General features: G+C 62.4%; 1 protein-coding gene across 4 annotated transcripts in view; it reads left to right on the top strand.

Moving 5' to 3' along the window:
* KDM4B (lysine demethylase 4B) overlaps positions 1-22,083 on the top strand; it is a 105,920-nt gene that overhangs the window by 70,922 nt on the left and 12,915 nt on the right. For 2 of the 4 annotated variants that reach the window (XM_075545269.1, XM_075545277.1), the window contains exons 9-14: positions 7,785-7,981; positions 15,815-15,916; positions 16,175-16,356; positions 19,740-20,221; positions 20,314-20,434; positions 20,903-21,081. In XM_075545269.1, coding sequence (XP_075401384.1) covers positions 7,785-7,981; positions 15,815-15,916; positions 16,175-16,356; positions 19,740-20,221; positions 20,314-20,434; positions 20,903-21,081 — 1,263 coding nt within the window. The remainder of the gene's footprint in view (positions 1-7,784; positions 7,982-15,814; positions 15,917-16,174; positions 16,357-19,739; positions 20,222-20,313; positions 20,435-20,902; positions 21,082-22,083) is intronic. The other 2 variants (XM_075545285.1, XM_075545294.1) reach the window with 1 other exon arrangement.

A 22,083-nucleotide genomic window follows, 5' to 3' on the forward strand; every position in this document is an offset into this window, starting at 1 on the left:
GGTGCAGGTGGGGAAGGTGCTAGATCTGGGCCGCCCTGCACGACAGGGCTGCATGTGGCACTGCTGTCTTCCAGGCTCTGTCCTTGCCTGGCTCCGTCCGACTCAGCGACTCCAAGCAGGTGCCACAAGGAAGCACTCACGGTCATTGCCACGTCTGTGTCAGTCCATCTCCTCCAGGGCCTGCCTCTTTCTCACTGTCAAAGGACCTTGGCCTGGCTCCGGTCAGTGCCCCTGCTCCTCAAGGTGACCTCTCGGCTCTGTAGCACAGCTGGGGGTGAGTGGTGATGGTGGTGGGGGGTGCGTGGCGCAGATCTGTGTCACTGCTCCCTCCTGGCGTGCCCGGATGTTCCGCCCTGGTTCCCAAGCCGGCAGGCTGCTGATGTCCCAGGAAAACAGTGACTCCCGCGGCCAGACGCTATTTGGGTTGATGGCTTCACTGAAAAAAACCTGCTAATGGCTTTCTCTCGAGGTCGGGGACTGCAGCTCCTCCTCTGTGCTAACATCTGCTTCCCTCGTAAATGGGGTGGCTCTGATCCAGGCGAGGGGCGGGGGTCAGCTCGGGGAAGCAAGGGGACGTGCACACCCCTCCCCAGCATGGCAGGGGGCCTGCCTGGGCTGGCCCAGTGAGGTGGGCCCTGTGAAGTGGGAATGGGGCCTGAGCAGACTAGCATCTCAGGCTCCCTGACCCCAGTCCTTTGTCTCCCAGCTTTACCCTGTGTGGCCTCATTTTAACTGCCACACAGGTGCCAAGACCCCAGGAGCTGCCCGTTAGCCTGGACTTGGAGGGTCCCCTGGCAGAGGGTGTCCTAGGTGGCTTGATCTCGGCCTCAGAGGACACTGGGTGCATCGTGGAGTCTGGGCCCTGGTGAGACCTTCCCGTGCCTGTGTTCTCGTCAGTCTTTGCTGAGCGTCACAGAAACGCCCCACTTGGGTGGTTCCCACCTCTTGCTTGAGGGGGAGAGCAGAGCCCTGCTGCTCCCCTGCTGTGCATGGGTCCCCCGCCCCTCTGTGCTGCGTCACCGCCTGCGTTAGCTGCAGCTGCCCTCTTCCCCTGAAACGTTCTCATTGGCTCCCTGAGCTCTTCATCATCGTGTGTGTGTGTGTGTGTGTGTGTGTGTGTGTGTGTGTGTGTGTGTGTTTGTGCGCCCACCATCCAGGGGGTGGGGTATTGAGGGTGCCCTGTGGCCTCGGTTCCGGCTCAGGGGTCCCCACTTGAGTGGATCGAACCTCTCCCCTAGTCTGGTTATCTTTGGCCAGTAGAGCCGCTAGCAGGGCTCAAAATGCCAACCTTCCACCATAAAGATGGGGTGGTAAGGGGGGCTGGTTATTGTGCATCCACTCAGGGTGACTCGTGTGCTGGAGTAGACGGTCTTGAGGGTCACCTCTGCTGAGTGAGGCCCCCACAGGATGGACGGGCTCAGGCAGAGGCACAGTTGTGAGGGTGGCACAGGCCCGGCCCTGTCTGCTGTGTGGATCAGTGACAGCCACCGTCCCAGGCCTTCTGCCGCCAGGCCCCCAGTGCTCTGTGCCCACGGTGCCGAGAAGTGAGAGGGAATCAGGTCCGTGGCCAGACCCCTAGACAGTATTATTTCTTCCTGTGAACAGAGAAGCTCCCGTGAGTCCCTGGAAGCCAGCATGCCCTGGTAACAGCCCTGCCAGCTGCTTCGCACCTGTGTCTGGGGACCTCTGGGCCTGGGGGCCACGCTCGTCTTGGCCCCTGCTTGGGGGGTGGGGTTGGCTGGGATGCCCAGCAGGACCTGGGGACACACGTGGTTCCTGTTCTGGGAGGTGGTGCTTGGTGCTTGTCGGCTCCAGCCTTTCACGCACTGGAAGGACAGAACCAATTTGCCTGCCCTGTGTCCCTCGGCTCAGCTCTGGCTATCTACTCCCCGGATCCTGGGAGACAGACCCCAGGCTCAGCCAGTCTTCCAAGCGGGTGACAGACTGTGCTGTGTGGTGTGGCCTGGAGGCCCGAGTGACTCGGGGGCAAGTGAGAGGCTAAGGGGCCGAGGCAGGATACAGAGCCCTCGCCCCCTCAGGGCCCTACATCTGGTTCTGTTGTCCTGAGGTGACAGTGACTGCTGCTCTCAGCGTGGCACCAGGGCGCCCGCATCCCATGAGGCGGGAATGGCCGGTTCTGATGTCCCTTCCTACCCCTGGCACGGCCACCTGCCCCACCTTGCATCCCACAGGGTGTGGCCACTCAGGTGACTCTCCGACCCGGAAGGGCACAGACCAGGAAGGCTCTCCCTGGCCAGGTCCATCTCGCACCTGGAACAGACCTGGCACCTGCCTCCAGACAATCCTGTCTTCTGATGTGCATGCCCCCAGGTGGAGCTGCCACCTGTCACCTGAGAGCCCCTGTCATGTGCCTTGGGCCAGAAAGCCTCTGAGGACCTCAGGTGACCAAGGCAGAGCCCACAGTGACCCAGGTGCACAAGCGGGAGAAGAGAGGCTGGGTGGGGTAGCCTTGCAGGGCCCTCTCTGGGTGCCATGGTCCTGGCCCCCCTGTGTGCCATTCTCCCCCCTAGAGATTCCAGAGCCACCTCAGGTCTCCACGTGAGCTCTGCTGATTCCGACTGGAAAGTGTGAAACCAGCCTGCTTCGGACTTCTGGACCACAGCGCAGAATTGCATTTCAGCTCAGCTCAACACCTGGGTTCTCTCATGCTCTGTTTAAGCATCCCACACTGTGGGCAGTTGAAGACCCAGGACATGCCGTCTGCGCTCTCAGAGAGTCCTAGAGCCTGAAGCCAGGGTTCCCTCGGGGCTCACGTGCAATGCAGTGAGCGTCTCTTGCCCCTTCGGCTCCTCTTACGTTGGTGCCGATCGTCAGCTGCCGTGGGCCGTGGAGCTGGCCCCAAGCACAGAGAAGCAAAGCGCTTCATGGGCGTCCGCAGATGGGCTGTTGAGGACCGCCAGGCCTGCCTTCCTAGTCTCGGTCCGTCTGGAAGCTCCACCGGAACGGCACACAGGCTGCCTCCAAGGACAGGCGGTGGGAACCCAGCAGGGTGCAGGCCGGGGATCGGACCTGAGCCGCACACACACGGGAGGCGAGGCTGCCACGGCCCCGCCCCGGCTTCAGTGCCCTTCCTGAGCTGCTTACGAGGTGTGACTGCTTTTGGGTGGAAGTGGGTCAGAGCTGCATCTTGGAAGCAAAGGGACCCTCCTCCCCACAGACCTGGTGGCCCCGTGGGTTAGGCATTGGAGCTGCTAACCTTGAGGTAGGTGGTTCGAACCGACCAGCCGCCTGCTCCTGTGAAGACTGACGGCCTCAGAAGCCCTAGATAGCGTCACGGCTCAGCCAGTCCGCGTGGTGATAGATGATGGACTGGTGAATATAGATGAGACAAGCTTGGCGCCGCCAAGGCCTTCGTCTTGTTGGGATCCAGAGGTCACGCTTAAGGAAGCAGCGGTCAGGAGATCACCATGAAGTCTGCTGCACAAGGTCTCTCGGAGCGTGGAAGCGCCAGGCTGCTGAGAGTTTGTCGCACATCCTTAGGACGTGTTGTCAGGGGCGTGACAGAGAGGAAGGCCCTCAGCGAGACAGACGGATGGACATAATGGCTGCACCCCAGACTCCCACATCGGAACGATGGTGGGGACGGTGCAGCACCCAGCAGTGCTTTGTTCTGTCCTGCATGGCCTCGCCGTGACTCAGCCGACTTGATGGTCCCTGACCAGCAACGTCACTGGTCGTGAGCAGCGTCCACTCAATGCCTGTGAGTGAGTGGGTGCATTACCCAGACCCCTTCCCTACCCACAAAACAAGAGCTACCAGATGCTGCTCCCAGGGACCTGGATTCCCAGCCCTTCTCTTCGTTTGCATCTGGTTCATTAAGAAAACAGGAAAACTGGGACATGGAGCCAGGCGGGAGCCTGGAGTCCACTGACCTGCTGGGAGGGGAGGCCCTGGCCCTGGCCAGCAGGGATGCATCCCAGCTGTTCCCCAGCCCCCATCCTGAGCTCTGATCAGGCCTCCTGCGGTGGAGCCCAGGAATGCTGGGGACTGCAAGCCCACCTCGGCAAGCAGAAGAGGTGGAGGTTGAGGCCAGGTCCTCACACTCAGGCACCAGGGCTTACTGGCCTAGGGGTCAGTGTTTGGGAAGGGAGCCACCAAGCTCCGCACAGAGGGAGCTGTGGGCCCTGACGTGGACACGTCTGTCCAACTCTGCCCACAGGGGTCACTGTCAGAAGGTTGGACGGTGGCCACTAAGGTCCTGCGACCTCCAGTTAGGTGTCTTCTAAAACTTACACCCCGCCCCCCCCCAATTGGGCAATGTGCCCCTCGCTGTGGCTGATATGGAGCTGGAGGCTGTGCTGCTGAATTTCAGCAGCTGCTGGCAGAGCCACCCACACCAGACAGGCTTCAGCAGAGCGGCCAGCCGAGGGCGGGTCAGGAAGCAAGGCCCGGCAGTCGTCTTCTCCCGCTGGCTTTGGCTGGGTCTTCTGGAGGCCATGTGTCTGGATAGCCGCAGTGGGCGCCCCACGCTAGACGGTGTTGCAGGGGCTGATCCCTCTGGAGAGCAGCTGACCACAAGTGACTGACTGAGTTGAGTGTTCAGGGCCTGCCAGGGAACCACGTGGCTGGCCACTTAACTCCTGTGGAAGCTGCCTTACACAAAGGGCCGTGGCCATGAGCCAGTAAAACCTTATTTACAAACAGCCCTGGGTCTGTAGGCAGCTGCACCCCCTGCTGCAGGGGCGTGCTCCATCCATAGGGAGATCTGGAAGAATAAACCGTCCAAACCTGTGCGCCGACGGCTTCCCTGCCTTGCTGGGGAGAGTCAGAAATGCTCCTAATCGGGACCCAGTCGCTTTCCTGGCAGCGCGCTTCATGTTTCTTCAGATGAGAGACCTCCCCAGAGCGTGGCCGTTGTGTTAGCCACTCTGCACCACACCTTAGCAGCAGCTCACTGGCCCCTGCAGCCCTGCTGTCTGATCGCCGCACGGTCAGCCTGCTGCGTGCTCGAGCCCTCTGGGGCAGGTGCGCATGTACACGCGTGCGTTTCCACTGGGTACCAAAGCTGCAGACCCCTCGCCCAAGCTGATGCACGCTGTCCAGCTGGGTGGCTGGCAGGAGGTGGGGAGCATGTGATGCCTGGGCTGGTCACCGTCCACTGCTCGGGGCATCCCCAGCATCTTTCCCATGGCAGGTTCGCGTCTCTGAGAAGCGACCTCAGTTGGGGGTGGCAGGTCTCTGGGCGAGCGAGCCCCTTTCCCTCTCGGGAGCTGGGGTACCAGAGCGGCTGTGGCCCTTCCCTGCATTAGAGGCTCATGGAGGACGCTCAGAGGGTGGCTCACTCGTGGTGTGTCACTCAGCTGGGCTGCCCCAGGGCCAGGGGGAGCGGGAGGGATGCCCTGCTTGGGGCCAGTTCGACCCTCCCTCTGTTGCCAGCCTGTGTCTCTTGGGCCAGGGGGTGGACTGAGCCCTCAGGCAGGCCAAGTGGGCCCTGGGAGCCACAGAGAGCATGTCACCAGGCCTCCCCCTCTGCCCCGTCTCTTCTTGTCCCCATGTGTCTGTCCCCAGATGCTCCACCCGGCACTGATGCAATTACTGGCCCCCCTGCCTTTGGCTGCAGTGATCCAAGCAGGCGCCTCCCGCCCGGGCCTGTCCTCATTACCCAGCCGCTCGGAGCAGTCGGCAGGCCCGGCACCGAGCACGGGGCCCTGGGGCGTGCTCAGCCTGCAGGGGGCCTCTCAGACCGCCTCCGCCCCGATTTGGACCAGATTTCCCCATCAGAAGCTAATGACACAGCCAAGCTCCCTGTGGAGGCTGGATCCTGCTCTACCACGAGCTGACGGGACGCAGTCAGGATGGGAATTGCGTTCACTCAAGGGTGGTGGTTCGGGTACCTCCGGTGGGTCCCCACAGAAATGTGTGTCCCCAGGCAGTGTGGGCAGAGGGGTGTGGTGGCCTGTGCCCTGGTCAGTGGGAACAGTTTCCTCACTGCCCAGGAAAGGCTGCCCCAACACCCGCCCTCCCAGCACCCTGCCTCTGTCTCTGTGGAGTGACAGGAGAGAGACCACGTGGCAGCCACACGTGTCCCCAGCAGATGTTGGAGTGAGGCCACTGCTGGCGTCAGAGTGACCGCAGACCTGGAGGTGCGGGCCCAGTGTTTCAGCCCAACCGGCCACTGATTTGGAGGAGAGTGGACCTTGTGGGGGTCCTCTGAGCAGTTTCCCTTCCTGCCCAGGGGATCCATGAGCACAGCTGCCGGCCCTCAGAGGGGACCCATGTCTGAGGCTGTAGCCCCCCGCCCTTTGGGGGCCCCCAGCTACCAGATCCCTTTGTGTGCAGCCTGGCAGGACATGTGGCAGCCCCAAGCCCCGTGGTGCTCGCTCGCCTTGCTGGCTCTCTTGGTTGAGGTCCTTAAGGCTGCCGATTATCCAGGTGTTTCTCCTTCTGCCATGCTTGCGGCTGCGTGAGCTCAAAAGCCAGCCTCCAGGGTAGCAAACGGACGGCCCCTCCTGCACCAGTGATGCCCTCCCCCCCCCCCCCCGGAAGCGTGAGCACAAGCTGGGCAGGAGTGTTTGCTGCACAGTGCCCGGGTGACAAGACTCTGGGAGCCAGGCCAGCGTGGGCCGTGTGAGGCCGCGGGCCCAGGTGCACACAGGTGCTCCCCTAATCACTTTAGGAAAAGCAGTCTCTGAGCCCACGATGGGCCCCGTTAGTCACTGTGAGAGAGTGACTCGGGGGGGGGGGGGGGGGGGGCTCGGCGGGGCAGCATCTGTGCCTCCAGCACCAGCAGCCAAATTACCCCGCCGGCCCTGCTCTCCCACGCCATCTTTCATGAAATGAATTGAGTCTGTGGGAATCACTAGGCCATAAGCACCCCCTCCCGCCCAGCCTGGCTGAGGAATCACGCTGCCCCAGCCAGCCCTCTGCCAGCCACGGGGGTGAGTTTTGTCAGCGGTGGGGAGCTGGTACCCACCACCCGCAGTCTCCGATTTGGGGTCTGGAGCACAGTGGGGGTGTTAGGGAGACTCCTCATACTTAGCTGCCCCTCCCTATGTGCCTTCCTTCATCCCAGCTGACAAAGCGCCCAGAGGGGCTGGGGCAGACGGGCAGGTCAAATGGCTCTGCTCCTGGCCCCTGGGTAGAGCCCTGCATTCTATGGGGCTCTCTGGGTGGGTTCTGGCAGGGTGTCCTGGGCAGACCACCGTGTGACCTGCCCCCTTCCCTTCTTCGCACAGCATCTACGCCCAGGCCAGCTTTCTGCCAGGCTCTTGAGCAGTGGGTGGTCTCGCAGTGATCGGGAGCCCATCTTGTCTGCCTGCCTATGTCTGTCAGCTGTGGAGCCTCCTGTGAGAGCAGAGACAGACCCCAAGCCTCCCTGGCAGGCTGTGCATGGCTGGCTGGAGGAGGCTGGGTCGCCGCAATCCTGGCTTTCTCCTGGCTTGCCCAAGCCAGGGCACGGTGCCTGGCTCTTTCACCACTTCTGGACTGTGGCTGAGAGTCAGTGTTAGGCTCGGACCAGGACGGAGCTCTCGGGCCTTTTCAGTGGCAAGTCTGGGGAAGTAGGTCGCCGGGCCTTTCTTCCGAGGCACCACTGGATGGACTTGCTTGACCTCCGAGCCTCTTGGTTTTCAGCTGAGCCCAGAGCCTCCTGCCAGGGGATCGCTATGAGGTAGGCCTAGGTGTGCAAGGTGGGGAGTCATGTGGCTCCTTCAGAGGCCCTGGACGGTGTCCATGGCTGAGCTCTTGGCTCTTCACTGAGAGGTTGGAAGTTCAAGTCCACCCAGAGACCTCACACTGCCTCCTCCATGTGTGTCCGTCCGCAGTGCACCTGCCGGAAGGACATGGTGAAGATCTCCATGGACGTGTTCGTGCGCATCCTGCAGCCCGAGCGCTACGAACAGTGGAAGCAGGGCAAGGACCTGACGGTGCTGGACCACACGCGGCCCACCGCCCTCAGCAGCCCCGCGCTCAGCTCCTGGAGTGCCTCCTGCGCCTCGCTCAAGGCCAAGCTGCTGCGCAGGTGAGCCCCTGCCCCTTCTCGCCCACTCCAGACCCCGACGCCCTGACCCAGGGGAGGGGGGTGCTGTGTTGACCAGAGACTCTGACCTCAGACCCCCACCCCCATCTTGGTGGAAGACCTGCTGGACACACCCAGGAGCGTGTGGTGCCAAGAACCCTTGGAGCCCTATCGTGTCTGTCGCAGGGCCTGAGACCTGGGGCTGGCCCTCCCATGGAGGCCGGGCTCCAGCTCTGGCCCATCCTTCAGTCTCTTGTCCCAATTCCTCCTGTGTGCCCATCCTTCCCACACTCAGCACCGCAGCAGCCAGTGCGCCGGTGTCTGGGGAGGGTGGACGGGTGTCTGTGCTGGCCAAGAGGACTGGCCCCCGGAACTCTCGTCCACCTTGTCCAGCCTGCCTTGCCTTGGCTCCGTGTGCGTGAACCGTGCGGGTGCTCAGGGTCACCACCAGAGCCCAGCGTGGCCCCAAGCCAGTTCCCGTCGAGCCCGTGGGTGAGTCCAGAGTCAGTCACCCTCCACGGCGTGGTGGCCGTCACTGAGAGCACACACTCTGGTAGACTCTGGACTGTGTGCCCTGCAGAGAACTCTGCTCACCACAGCAATGTGGATAGTGTCACGTAAATCCCACAGGCAGGCCTCTCCTCTCTTCATTTTCCTAACCATGTAAGGGTCCAGATGAAACCAAACACTCACCATCAGGTGCTTCTGCCCCTGTCCCCCGCATTCCCTTTGGTTGGGACAGTGGGCCTTTCTATGGGCTTCGTCCTGTCCTGGCTGGCAAGGGGCAGCTTCTATCTGGGCCCCGCACCCTGGAGGCTGGCCAAATAGTTTCCATGGTGATGGGATGCCACAGGACTCTGCAGAAAATGCAGTCTGGAATTTCAACTACCGCGGTGGGCAGGTGGCCCCAGGCCTTGGAGAGAGTGTCTGGACCCCCAGCCCCTCCCTCAAATAGAGACTCTCCCGAGTTCCTGACAGCCAGGTGGTGAGCTGTTCTGTGGGTCCCTCCCACTGTCCCCAAGTCTGGGGCAGGGCTGCCTGGCAGGGTCCCACACTCCTCCCTGGCAGGGCCAGCACACCATTTGCATAACGGCTAATTGATTTTGGCTCAGGCTAATTGGTCAACAGAATGGATTGCCAATAAACAGGATGGGATGGGATTAGAGACATTTGCAGAGCTGCCGGCCTGGTGGTGCCGCAGTGAGGGCTGCAGCTGCGAGCCGAGAGGAGAGGGCAGCTGTTTGAGCCACTCCGAAGCCCCGGGGGAGAGGGCTGCGAAGCTTGATGGGCAGTTCTCCTCTGTCCCGCGGGGTCAGAGCCGGGACACCCAGTGGAAACGGGGAGAAGAGCCGGCGGTTGGGGTGCCCACTGCTGTGCCCGCCTCCGATGACCCTTCTCAGGCCAGAACTGCATCCCTGCCCGGGCCAGCCTCGTGCCCACTGACTGCTCAGAGCCACCTCCCCCTCCGCCCCAAGCTGCCCCCTGGCCTCCGCACCCCAGCCCCGTCACGCTCTACTCCTTTCTAGAATGCTCTCCCGCACTGCTGGCTGTTCCGACAGCGAGACTGAATAACAAATTAAGTTGAGTTGCCAGGGATGTAATTTTCGTTAAAGCCTTTGGGCTGTTGGAAGAAGCCTGATCCTTTGATTTTTCAGCAGTAACTGGGGGGGCCTGCCCCCTTTTTGGGGAGACTGGTGGTCGGCATGCCTCATTTAATGCCCAGGCCACTGCTGGCCTTGTCTGCATGTGGGCACCTCTTGTTTCAGCCACTGCGGTGTGCCCCTCCCTTCCCCTCTCTATGTGGGCCTCCTTGAGCTTTCTGGAATGCATTTTGGGATGAGGAAATGCACCCTGACCCCCAAGGATTTTGACTTAGGGAGAAGGGCATCATGGAGGTGCACCACAGTAGCCTGTCCCTGTCCCCAGGCTTTCCCTCAGCACTGCTGACCCTAGGCTGGTACCTTCTCTGTGGGGGCCTGCCCGGGACACTACAGGGTGTTGAGCAGCACCCCTGACCTTCACCCAGTCCATGCGAATAGCACCTCTACCCTTGTGACACCCATGAATGTCCCTGACGACGTCCCCAGTCCCAGTCAAGGAGGAGACTGTGTCTGGCCACCAGGCCGAGCCCTCCTGCTGAACCCAAGTTCAGAGGGATGCCCCTGTCAGCCATGTGGCGTTGGCGTACCTTTCAGGACTAAGTGCCATCGCTGCTGTTAAGGACTGCCACGTCGCTCCACCTCCCGGTGGCCTGTCAGCAGCAGCTCCCTCCTGCCCTCTGCCCCGCCCTGCACCACCAGGAGGTCCTGCTCTCAGCATGCCCAGCCCGTGCGAGGGACGAGTCTCGCAGCCTCGCCTCTCAGGAGCATTGTGGCTGGGCTTCCTCCAGGACGGATTGTTCACCTTCCGGCCGTCCACAGGCCTTCCCCGTTCTTCCAAAGGCCTCCTTTCTTCCTTGATGTTCCCTATTCGTTGCCCAGCTTTCGCTCGGATGTGAGGCGCCTGCAAATGTCGTGCGTGGGTCAGGCGCACGTTGGTCCTCACGGGGGCATCTTTGTCCTCTGAGTGGTTTGACTGGAGCTGGGGCAGCGTGCTTGCCCGGCGTGCTGCCCGGTGACTGCTGTCTTGGCAGCTGCCTCTGAGCGTCGATCGTGGAGCCTCGTAAACCAAGATCCTTCCAGCTTCTGTCTCTTGCTTATCCCGATGGGGTCTGCTGGCCCTGTTGTGAGCATGTTGCTTTCTTGCCACTGAGCCGTGAGTTGTCTGCACTGACGGCCGCAGTCAGCAAGGGCTTCGGGCCAGCAAGGCGTGTCACCTGCGTATCTGTACAGGTTGCTGGTAAGCCTTCCTGCAACCCCGATGCCGCCGTCACAGACTCCAACTTCTCTCAGGATTGAACAAGGAGGGTGATGCCGCCTTCCCGGGCATCGTTAGACCTCTTCTGGTGGAAAGCCATGCGGTGTTCCCGCCTTCTGTCTGGCCAACTCTCTCGAGCTCTGCACCGCGTCCGCGTGACCGTCCTCCTTTGCACTGTTAGCCGTATCCTTTCCTCTTAGTGCAGTCCTGCCAGGTCATTGCCTTGGCTCCGTCTGGGAAACGCAGGTAAACAGCTTTCTGCTTCCATCCGACCTCAGCCACGATAATCCCTGGTTCCAGATCCTCTTCTGAATCTGGCAGGGATTTCTGGGAGCTCCGTGTCCGTGCTCTGCTGCAACCGTTTTTGAATGACTCTCCAGCCACCTTTTTCTTGGCACGTGGTATTAATGATGTTGTCCCATCGCTTCGGCGTTCTCGTGGGTCACCTTTCTCTGGAATGGGCGCAGATGCAGGTCTTTCCCAGTTCCTGTCCAGGGAGCCGTCTGCCAGGTTTCTTGGCATAGACAAGTGGGTGCTTCCAGTGCTGTTGGGACGTTCAGATTGGTGTTCTGCCGACTCCGAGAGCCTGTTTCTGGCTAAGGCCTTCGGTGCAGCTTGGATTGGTCACATGCTGCCTCCTGACGTGGTTGAATGCCGACGGGTTCTTTCTGGTGCGGTGACTGTATCCTTCCATCTTCAGAATCCTTCAGTATTACGACGCGAGGACTGGGTTTCTTCTTCTCTCAGCGTGAATGTGCTGGGCACGCTCGTCCTTCACGGTTCTCTCACTCCGCGTTGCGGCACGTTCCCTCACAGCGCTGATCTTCTCCAGCGCCCTCCTGTATGTCGCCGTCTCTCCCGCAGGCCCTGGCGACTCGAGACTCCTCTGGCAGCTCCTTTGGTTTTCTCTTCCCTTTCCTGTCTATTGAATGACTCCTGCTTGCTTTCTTCATGGACGACGGTCTTGCTGTCCTCCCACAGCTTGTCGGGTCGCCTGTCATTAGTGCTCAGCTGAGGTGGCCTCTGCGTCAGGTAGGATGTGCCCACGCCGTATTGTGGCTTCACCTCCTTTGCGCCGTCTGTCCCGCAGTCAGCCCGCAGCCTGGCTTTGGCCGTGGGAGTGGAACACAGGTGGAGTCGGTGTGCTTCCTGTGTGTTGCGCCTGCAAGGCTCCCATGTACGGTCACACGCGCAGGTGGTCTTTGGTCTTAGAGTCCCGCCGCGAGGGCTCCGGCTTCGTCTCCTCTCACAGTCCTGTTTTCCTCGTGCTCTCGCGCAGTCTTGCCCCACTCCCCGGCTCTGGGCTCCCGTGTCGGCGGATAGATGGGATCCACTCACAGGCAGGGCTGGGTGTCAAGGTGGGTCTCGGAATGCTCGCTTTGGTGAGCTCTTAGGTTACTAGGCAATCCCGGCGCAGAAGCCGTGGGACTGCCCCTTTCAGCTCACTCATGCCTCGGGCATCGCTGTGCGTTACAGTTCTTTTTGACGACTTAACATCGCCCGAGACTCCTCTTTCACACACGAGGGACACTTGCAGCTGCTGCTTCTCTGGCGTTGCGTCCCAGCGGCCAGTGAAGGTCCTCTGAGGGCGTTGCTCCAGCCACATCATTTTGGTCCACTCTGCTCTGAGGTGGCAGCTCCTCCCCAGTCGTCTCTGGAGCGCCCGCCTCCTGTTACTCCAGCTGACCGTGGGCCCGCGATTGGTGAGGTTTCAACGACTGACCTCCAAACAGCAGGCAGCCTGTGCTCGGTCTCAGTCTGGATGCCCACTGAAGCCTCCCATCAAGAGCGGCCCTGCTGGTGTTTGAGGCTGCGGTGGCCGGACTCCTAGTAGGACAGCAACATGGCAGCCACCCCAGTCGCACGGGCTGGCGCACAGTGGGGGAGGCCCAGTGTGCGGCCCCAGTCAGTCTGGGAGAGACCGGGTAACGGAAGCGCACGCTCACACCCACCCAGTCCCCGTGTATCACACCTCGAGCAGATCTGGGGTGCTGGGCAGAGCGGTGGAGATGGAGCAGTGGGGTGACGAGAACGCAGGGGTGTAATCCGGGAAGTCCAGTGTCGACGAGAAGAGGGGAATCTTCCTGGCGCCCAAAGAACTCGATTTCCAGATTGAACGAAAAGTCACTCCAGAACCCCACTGCCGCCCAGTGGGCCCCACCTCCTAGCAAGCCCTGTAGGACAGAGTCCCGCTGCCCCAGGGGGTTCTGAGGCTGTTGTGCTGTGTCTCTTTCTCCCCTGCGGAGAGGGGTGTCGGGTGGGGTTGACCAGCTGACCTTTTGAGTCATAGCTGAGCACCAGGCCCCCTTCTAAGAAAGTCTCAGGGAACGGATGTTTCAGCGTTGTGAATTTTCAGCCCACGCCTTTGGAGTACTCGGAAGAGTCAGCATGGAGAATGAGGGATCCTAACGGCATTGGATTCATATCGACTGTAACACTTCAAAGCTGGAAGAAAAAGAACAGAGCCCTTGGATTCAGAAGAGAATTGAGTTTCCAACTAGAAGTAGCTACCCAGCCAAACTACCAAGTAAACGTGCCCAGGGGCTGGAGGTCTTGGAGACTCGCTGGCGGAAGCTAGAAGCTAGCCGCTCAAGGAGCTACTCCAACAAAACAGGGGCATAGTCCCAAGAAAGGGGTCTCAAGAACACACCCTCCGGCCCAGGGAGCGGGATCGCGGGGCCTGTCGAGTAGGCGTCCTGCCGCAGTAGACCCTCGCCACAAGGTCAGCGAGGCGGGAGCCACAAGGACACGGCATCTGAAAGGAGGCGGGACGCTGATTCACGCCAGGAAGAGCGAGCCAAGAAGGCAATCAAAGCACCTTCGTTGCCCACGGATGGACGCGTGGTATTTATAGCATCATAAAGATGTAAATACTGACTGCCAACCACAACCTAAGGTGGTGACAGATTGGGAAGAGCAGCGGGTGGGGGAGGGGGAGTCGCATCCTGAGCCTCAGGTCTGCAGAGGCTGCAGCAGTGCATGCGTGGAGAAAGTTGTGGAAGCAACTGCATTGGCAGTGGACGTGGAGCCAGGCGGCAGGGGGCCATGGGGAGCGCTCCCTGGTGGCAGCTCGGTGGGGACGGGTGGGTCTGGCATCTGGATGGGCTTGCCGCAGATGTGCGGCTTGCCTTCCTCAGCCTGCTCGGGGTCTTGTGTGTGTTGTTCAGGGACCCTGGTGGCTGCAGTAAGGCATTGGGCTCCTAGCCAGCAGGCTGGCGGTTTGAGCCCAACCCGTGGATAAGGACCAGGCAATCAGCTCCTCTGAGGCCAGCTGAGTCACCCCCTGCAGGGTGGGGGGACCAGGCAGCACCCAACAGCCACATGCTCAGTCCCACCCGCTCCCAGTGCCAGTGGGGCCCAGGGCCAGCCCCCATCGCCTCCAGGTTCAGCCCCCAATGCTTGGGAGTTCAGCTACCCCCCCCCTCCACACTACGTCAGGATTCAGTCTTACTTCCTGGGCCAGCTGCCCACTGCCTTGGGGCTCAGCTGCCCCACCAGCTCAAGGTTCAGTCACCACCACATTGGGGTTCAGCCCCTACTTCACAGACCAGCCTCCCGCCGTCTCAGGCTCAATCCCCACTGGTGGCCATGCTCACCCATAGGCAGCACGTGGTGAGGTGCAGGACTGCCAGGAGTTGGGGCTCCCCAAACTCTGAGCTTAGTTCTGTGTGGGGACCTAGGCTTGCTGGGGAGCTGGGGGACCCTACATGTATTGTGGGGGCAGTCAGGTGTGGCCCAGCAAAGAGCTGGGGTGCCTGTGGGAAACCAGGCAAGGTGAGTGGACAGGTCAGGGCCCCTGGCACAAGTGCCTCCCCAGTGCTTGCCATTACCAGCACTCTCAGATCATGGATCCCACCTGGGGAAGATGGTCCTGGAAGCCACTGCCCAGGGGGTGCTACCTGTGTCTATGTGGGTCCCCGGCATTGCCGTCCCACACTGTGGAGCTTGACTTCTCTGCCCATGGCCGCTGGGGTCAAGATGCTCCCTGAGAGGGGGGCTGGCCCTGAGCTCCTGGAGGAGCCCCCCTCCCACTGCCTCCTTGCTGCCCACCCCGCTGTACCCTGCCTGTGCCCCGCACTCCGCATGCCCCCTGCCCTCGCCGCTCATCTCGTGGCTCATCCTCAGCGTCGTGTGCAGGGGGCCCTGCAGGCTAGGCAGTGATTAGTGTGAGGGGAGTGGGAGGAGGGCGGCTTTAGCTGGAGGACCCAGCATGGAAAGCTTGTGGGGGCCATGAGGGGATGGTCACAGGGCAGTGCCCGGGGACATGCAGAGCTGCAGCTTGGCTGATGTGGGGGCCCTGACTCAGAGCCTCCGCCCGGCCCAGGAGAGGCCCTGCTCCTCTGACCATGGTTCTGGAGGCGAGGCTGCCCAGGGAGGGCCCAGAGTGTGCGGTGCCCGAGCCCCACCTCACATCACAGCTGGCCAGGGCTGGGGGGTGGACCCTTCACATGGCCCCCCTGCCCTCCCAGGACTTCAGGTGGGCTGGATTTGAACCAGAGCTGGGCCTAGTGGCTGGTGGGACACCACTGACCCATGCCTTCAGGCCACGCTCAGTGGGCGGAGCCTGTGGCTGGTCCTGACAGGCGCTCCCTGGTTCTGTCCCCCAGGCAGGGTGAGGGGTGACGGGGAGGACACCCCCGAGAACCAGGCAGTTCCACGGCTGTCCACGTGATGGCGCTCACAGCAGAGGCCTCTGGGTGACTGTCCCAGGTCTTGAAGGGATGCGTGGCTTCCTGCCCTCAGGGACGGGAGCCTCAGGCCCCCCCCACCCCACCCCAGCCCTGTGTGTCTCACCCTCTCCTCCCTGCGAGGAGGTGGCAGTCAGGTCCAGTCTGTAGGCCAGGGCTCAGGGACGTCTCCCACCCGGAGTTGGGTCCTGGGGACGGGGCGGGCGGTGTCCCCGCAGCTCAGGGAAGGAGCGGGTTGCCAGGCTGCAGGGAAGGCGTCCCCAGAGAAATCCCCCTAAAATTTACGTTCTAGACAAATTAGTCTGAAAGAGACCAGACACTGGAAAAGGACTGAGGAGGAGAGGAAGTCCAGTCTAGAGAGGCGGAGGGAGCAGACCAAAAAGCCGGGGCTGTCGTAAGTGTCTTCTCTGTGCGTGTCGTCGGGCATTTCACGCTGCCTGCGGTCTGCCTCTGGGGGCCTGGGCACCCCCACCCCCACCTCCATGTCATCCATCGGTTGGTCCTGTCGCCAGCAGCACCTGCTCCTGACCCAGCCCCACCCGCCCACCTGAAGTCCCCTCTGGGGTCTCCTCCCTCCACAGCCTCGGGCACCAGCCAGGGCTCTTCTTCTCCTGGCCCCCCCACTCTCCACCTGACCCACCTCCCTCCCCAGGTCCCACCGGAAACGCAGCCAGCCTAGGAAGTCGAAGCCGGAAGACTCCAAGGCCCCTGGAGAGAGCACGGTGGCCGGGGCAGCCCTCCTAGAGGATGGTGGCAGTGGAGGCGCCAAGGAGGAGGTGGACCCCGAGGAGGAGGAGGAGCTGCTGTCCAGCCGCGAGGCCGAGGGTGCTGAAGGTCAGTGTAGCTGTCCACCAGGGGTGTCTTGGGTTCTCTTGGGGCACCCAGGGGCTCCCCTCTCCAGGTACCATTACTGTTGCCTTCAGAGGCAGCAGGTGGAGGGGGCGTCTAGCACGTGGGCCCCACAGACAGACAGGGCTGACCTGGGGGCTGTGCAGATGTCACTCACACGTGTGCCCCTTGGCCCCAATTCCACAGCCCGGATCCATTCTCCGAGTTCACAGTCTGGAGGGCCCATGTAAACGGTGGAGCCCCCCCACCGCGGGCCTCCCCTGCTGCCCGCTGTTTGCCTGGGGCACGCCGCCCAGACCACGCCCATGCCTGGCCTCCGACTGCCTGGCCAGGGATGCTTCTGGTCAGATCACAGTGGAGGGGTTCTCGTCGGGTCCCCAGAGTTCCCTGTTCTGCAAGTCTCCTGGGGTTCTTCAGTCCCAAAGCCTTGTTTTCTCAGAGTTGTAAGTACAGCGGGGTGTCCAGTGGCTGGTGTCAGAGGCTGTGTGGTGGCCGTGCTGACCACAATGTGGCGGTGGCCCTGGCTGTGCTGGGCACCAGAGCTGGGCAGAAGAGGGCCCCTCGGTGTGGTGGGAGAGGCTGATGGCACCACTGCCCACCGTGACAGACATGCCCACAGGGCTGCTAGACGGAGAGACTCCTGCAGAGGGGTCCCCGTTGGGAGCCACTGCGTCCTCCTGGAAGGAAGAGTGAACGTGCTGGGACAAGGCTGGAGGAGCTGATGCAGGGGGAGCGAGCTCATCCATCCGTCTGTCCATCTGTTGGGGGCGAGAGTGCGCCCCAGAAAACCTGCAACCTGCAGCCTTGCTGCGGGAGGTCCTGGCGTGGGGGCACCTCCCTCCCCCAGGATGCGGTCTTGTCTGCCCAGACGTGTGAGGAAGGAGACAAGCCCAGAGACGAAGGGGCACTTTCTCAAGGAGCTGGCTAAGCCTTGTGTGCAGAAGCCAGCCACGGTTCTGTGTCCCAGGAGAGGCCAGCGATGGGACGCCCTGCCCGCCCCGCAGGAGCTGCAGCAGCGGCTCACCGTGCCAACAGGCGTGAGGGTGGCATGGGGCCACGCAGTGTTGCCTCAGGTTGTCCGCGGGGCCTGTGAGTTGGAACCGACTTGGGCACCTGCCCACCACAGGGTGAGGCAAAAGGTGACTGCCCTGAGCTGCTAATCCGAAGACAGGCTGTCCAAACGCCCCTGCTGTTGTGAGGGAGACGGGTAGCCGTCTGCTTCTGTAGCCACAGCCTTCGGCACTCTGAGAAGCAGCCCTCCTCCATCCGTCCGCCCATCCGTCCAGCAAGCCCCTGTGAGCTGGGTCAACTCCATGGCAGAGGGTTCTTGGCGGCTGTGGGGTTAGCTTGGTGGCCTAAGTGGTTAACACCCTTAGCTGGGAACACAAGGTGGGCAGGTTGAGTCCACCCAGAGGTGCTTAGGAAAAAGGCCTGGCTGTCTCTGTGTAAAACCTTAGGCCCTGGAAGCACAGCCCCACTCCGATGCCCGGAGTCGGCTCGGAAGATGCCAAATAACGGCAGCCCCTCAGATCCGGCGCCTCGGAATAGAGCAGCCAGACAAACAGTACGGCTTCAATGGGAGGATGAGGCTCGAGCGACGGACGCGCGTTTGTGTCAAGACAGCATTTCCCCCCAATTACCCGTGGATTCAGTGCCGGGGACCCAGCCGGGTTTGGTGGCTACAGGCTGACTTGCAATGTGTCTGGAGGAAGGAAGGCCCACGAGCGGAGGGACCAGCCCGTAGCAGCGAAGGCCCACAGACTCACTGGCTCACAGTAGCACACATTGGGAGCTCCCCCAGCTCACGGGGACCCCATGTGACGAGGCGTTGCTGCCGGCGGAGCGTGAACCACTGGCCCTCGGGCACTTCACCTTTGCACCACCAAGGCTCCTGGATCTATTGGGAGATGACCCTTCAGAGGGAAAGCCAAGCAGGAGGACCCTGGCCCAAGGTGCAAGAGCTGCCCGCTTTCTGCAGGCTGGCCGAGCCACCTTTGGGGAGATGGGGGGGAAAGGAGGTGCTCGGCAGGGCAGCTCTGGTGGACCAGCCAGCACCTCTGTATTCCACAGAGGAAGCGCTGCCCCAGCCTGCACAGCAGCCGGGCTCGCCCCAGCCCTCCACCCTCGGGGCTCAGCTTCCAGCCTCCAGGTGGACAGCGCTCTGTTGGGTCCAGAGGTTTTACCTGGTTGGTTTGGGGAAGCTGACCACCAGACTTTAGTTGGGAAACTCCCTGAAACCCATCTGTCCTGGGTGACCCTGCTGGTGATTGAGGTAGTGCTGCTGTCCCGCCCTCACCACCTGCTGACGGCCAGCCCATACAGCGACCCCCGCCAGCCCTCTGGTGCACCCAGAGGCAGGGACAGCCTCACGAGGAGGTGGACAGGGATGGGACTAGAGGGCGGCCTCCGTGGCCACCAGCAGTGGGTGTGGGCACATGGTGGGCGCTCAAGGCACCTTCAGACACCGTGATGGACTCCTTCTGCCTAAGGCCCAGGTCAGAGTGGGTTGTCCAAGAGTAGTCACATGGAAGCCGAGCTCCAGTGGCACCCCTGGCTCCCTGTTGTTCAGTGGGGGGACAGGACAACGGACCCCAGTGTTCCTGAGGCTGCCGGCTCTGCCTCTGCCCCACCAGGTCACCGAGAGTCGGCATCCACTTGATGTCACATGACAACAGCCACTGGTCCTTCTCAGCCCCAAGCGGGGTCCAGTCACCAGTGTGTCTGCAGTGGACTCACAGGTCCCGTGTGTGTACAACACGGAGCCACGCTGCCCTGTCCTGCACCAGCGCCCAGGCCATGGTGGTGGCCCTGTGTGATCTCAGCCTCCAGCCCTCGACTGGACTTTGTTGACCGACCTCAGAGTGCCAGTTTACCAGGCTTGCTTCTGAGTCTTTCTTAGAAGTCCCAATGGAACCTGCCCACCAGGGTGACCCTGCGGGTATTTGAGATCTCGCTGGCTGTGCTCCCGGCCGCACAACTGCACGCCAGCTGCCGCAGCACAGTGGGCCGCCAGACTGCGAGGGGGTGGGGGGTGGATATGCACCATGGTGAAGCCCACCCCAGCGCCCCATCAGACCTACCACCCCCCAGCATGGTCCTCTGACTAGTGACCCTTCTTTGGACTGCAGCTGCAGGGGCTGCTCAGTCCATTGGGCCCCAGGGAGCACAACTGCTGACCCATGCCCATCTCTTGCAGTTAGGACTCTGGGAAGGGAAGTTGTGGCCATGGGCCACTGATCTCCTTGGCTGTTCATCATGCCTGGTTCCAAACTACAGCAGCCACGTGGGGGCCGCCCATGGGTGGGGGTTGTTTCCGGGTGGCTCAGATATAGGATCTTGCCACTGACCGCCCATTCATCTCCTTGCAGAGGACGGGAGGGGCCGGCTGCGGCCAGCCAAGGCCAAGAGCGACCGGAAGAAGAGGAGCTATGGGCCCCTGCCCCCACATCTGCCCCTTCTACCACCCCCACTACCCCTGCCACCAACAGCCCCTGAGGAGATGCCCCTGCCACCCCCCCTGCTGGAGCCCCCTGTGCTGGCTCCAGCCCCCACCGCCACACCAGAGGAGAGTCCACCACCTACAGCCCTCAACATGGTGCTGCCCGAGGCCCCAGGCGGCTCGGAGGACGAGGTCCGGCCACGGCCCATCATCCCCATGCTGTATGTGGTGCCCCGAGGCGAGCGGACCACCGGCCCCCGGGAGCAGCGCCCCCCACAGCAGGCCCTGGAGCGCCTCATGCAGAAGGGCGCTGCTTGGCCAGAGCCCGCTACGCCCATGGAACTGGCCTTGCCAGAGGGCCAAGGTGGGGCTGGGCGCTCTGAGACCCCTGCCCGGGCTGGTGACGTGCAGGTGGGTGCCCGGGGACCCTGCCCAGAGGCGGTTATTGGGGGACCTGGGGCTGCTTGCTGAGCCTGCCTCATGACGGACTGTGCCATGCCCAGGCGCCGTCCACCTTCTCCAAGCTGAAGATGGAGGTCAAGAGGAGCCGGCGCCACCCACTGGGCAAGCCGCCCACCCGCTCGCCACTGTCTGTGGTCAAGCAGGAGGCCTCTAGTGATGAGGGTGAGTGCCCCCCCCCACCAGAAACCACACCCCGACCTGCAGGCCACTCCCCTACCCATGCACTGTGCAACTAGCACCCCACCCGACACTGCCTCTCTGGGTTTGCATGCATCTGGCCCAGGGTGTGCCGAGGACACCCTCACAGGAATCCAAGGTGACGCGAGCTTCTCTGCCCGCCCTTGCATGCTGAGACCACGTGGCCCATACTTGGCTGTTAATTGGGAGCCTGGCCCCGTCAGGCCATCTGACAAGAGGAGCCTCAGTAAAGGCCTGGCAGTCTGTACCTGCCTGCCTCCCCACAGAAAGTCAACCTCTGAGAGCCCAGGGAGCCTTTCCTGGCACGGGTTCATCTTCATGGGTGGAGTTGGGCAGGGGGTGTGGGGTGCCGGTGAGAGCCGGACTTCAAAAGCAGGGAGGGCAGGCTAGCAGAGACCTGACGAGCTGCCCTCCACCTGCCCCTCCCTCCAGAAGCGCTGCCGTTCTTGGGCGAGGACGATGTGAGTGGCCCCGAGGCCCTGAAGTCGCTGCTCCCGCTGCAGGGGAGGGGCGGTGCAGCCAGCTTCCAGGCTGAGCGGGAGTTCAACGCAGCAGCCGCGCTGACCAAGCCCTACTGCGCCGTGTGCACCCTCTTCTACCCCTACAGCCAGGTGAGGCGCCGGCTGGTGTGCAGGCAGGCGGAGGGACGGTCTGGCCGGGAGCAGCAACATGGGGGCCCAGAAGAGAAGACAGGTGCAGCTCTGGGTAGCTTCCCCCGAAGCTCGCTTGCTCGCTCAGTGCTTGCTCAGTGCCCTGAGTCGATGCAGACTCAGCGACCCCGCAGGACAGGCTCGAGCTGCCCCGTGTCACGCTCCACGGGGTGGAAAGCCTGCACTAGCTCCCGTGGAGCTGCTGGTGGCATTTGAACTGCTGACCCCAGGCTCCTCTGTCCCTGCAGTTTCAAACGGGTTGGGTTTGTTTGCACTGCACGCATGTGTGTGCACACACCAGCCCCTCTCTCCCAGGCCTGGGGACCAGTCTCTGCACAGAGTCCTCACGGGTAATTCTCTCCTGGGGCCGGTGGGGGATGGGGGCACAGGGACTTGGAGTCCCCACGCTGTCCGATTCAAGCTGAAAACAGACTCCCGGGAGGGTGGGGACTCACAGGGTGGGTGAGGCTGGAGGGGAGGTGTTAGCACATGGGTGCAGAGGGTGCCGACAGCTGAGTCCCCTGAAGCAGGGAGGGAGGCTGTCACCTGCGTCTGTGCAGAAAGCCTGCATGGGCGCTGCTGTGAGAGGCCCAGGGACCCGGGCCAGCCTGAGTTGGAGCCAGTGCCGTGTGCGGCCGACCACGGGCTGCAGCCCCGGGAGCGGCCCTGTGTGGAAGGGGTGTCGAGGGCCAGGTCCTTTGTCCTGCATCTGGGACCCCCACAGCACACCTGCTGGGCTGTCTGTGGCTGCCAGGCCTCCTGTATCGTGAGCTGCCAGGGCCTGTCATCTTTCTTCTGAAGCTCCTGAGCCCTGCCCCCTGCTTCCTACCTCACTTTGCCATGCCTGCCCCTCCACCCTGCCCTCGAGAGCTGGGGTACTGCCCAGTCAGGTGGTGTCGGTGGCAGCCCCCTGCCCTCTAAGTGCCCCTCGGGTGCAAGCACGCTGGGCTGGCTGTGGCTGTT

The sequence above is a fragment of the Tenrec ecaudatus genome, chromosome 1, assembly GCF_050624435.1.
Source record: "Tenrec ecaudatus isolate mTenEca1 chromosome 1, mTenEca1.hap1, whole genome shotgun sequence".
Taxonomy (NCBI): Eukaryota; Metazoa; Chordata; class Mammalia; order Afrosoricida; family Tenrecidae; genus Tenrec; species Tenrec ecaudatus.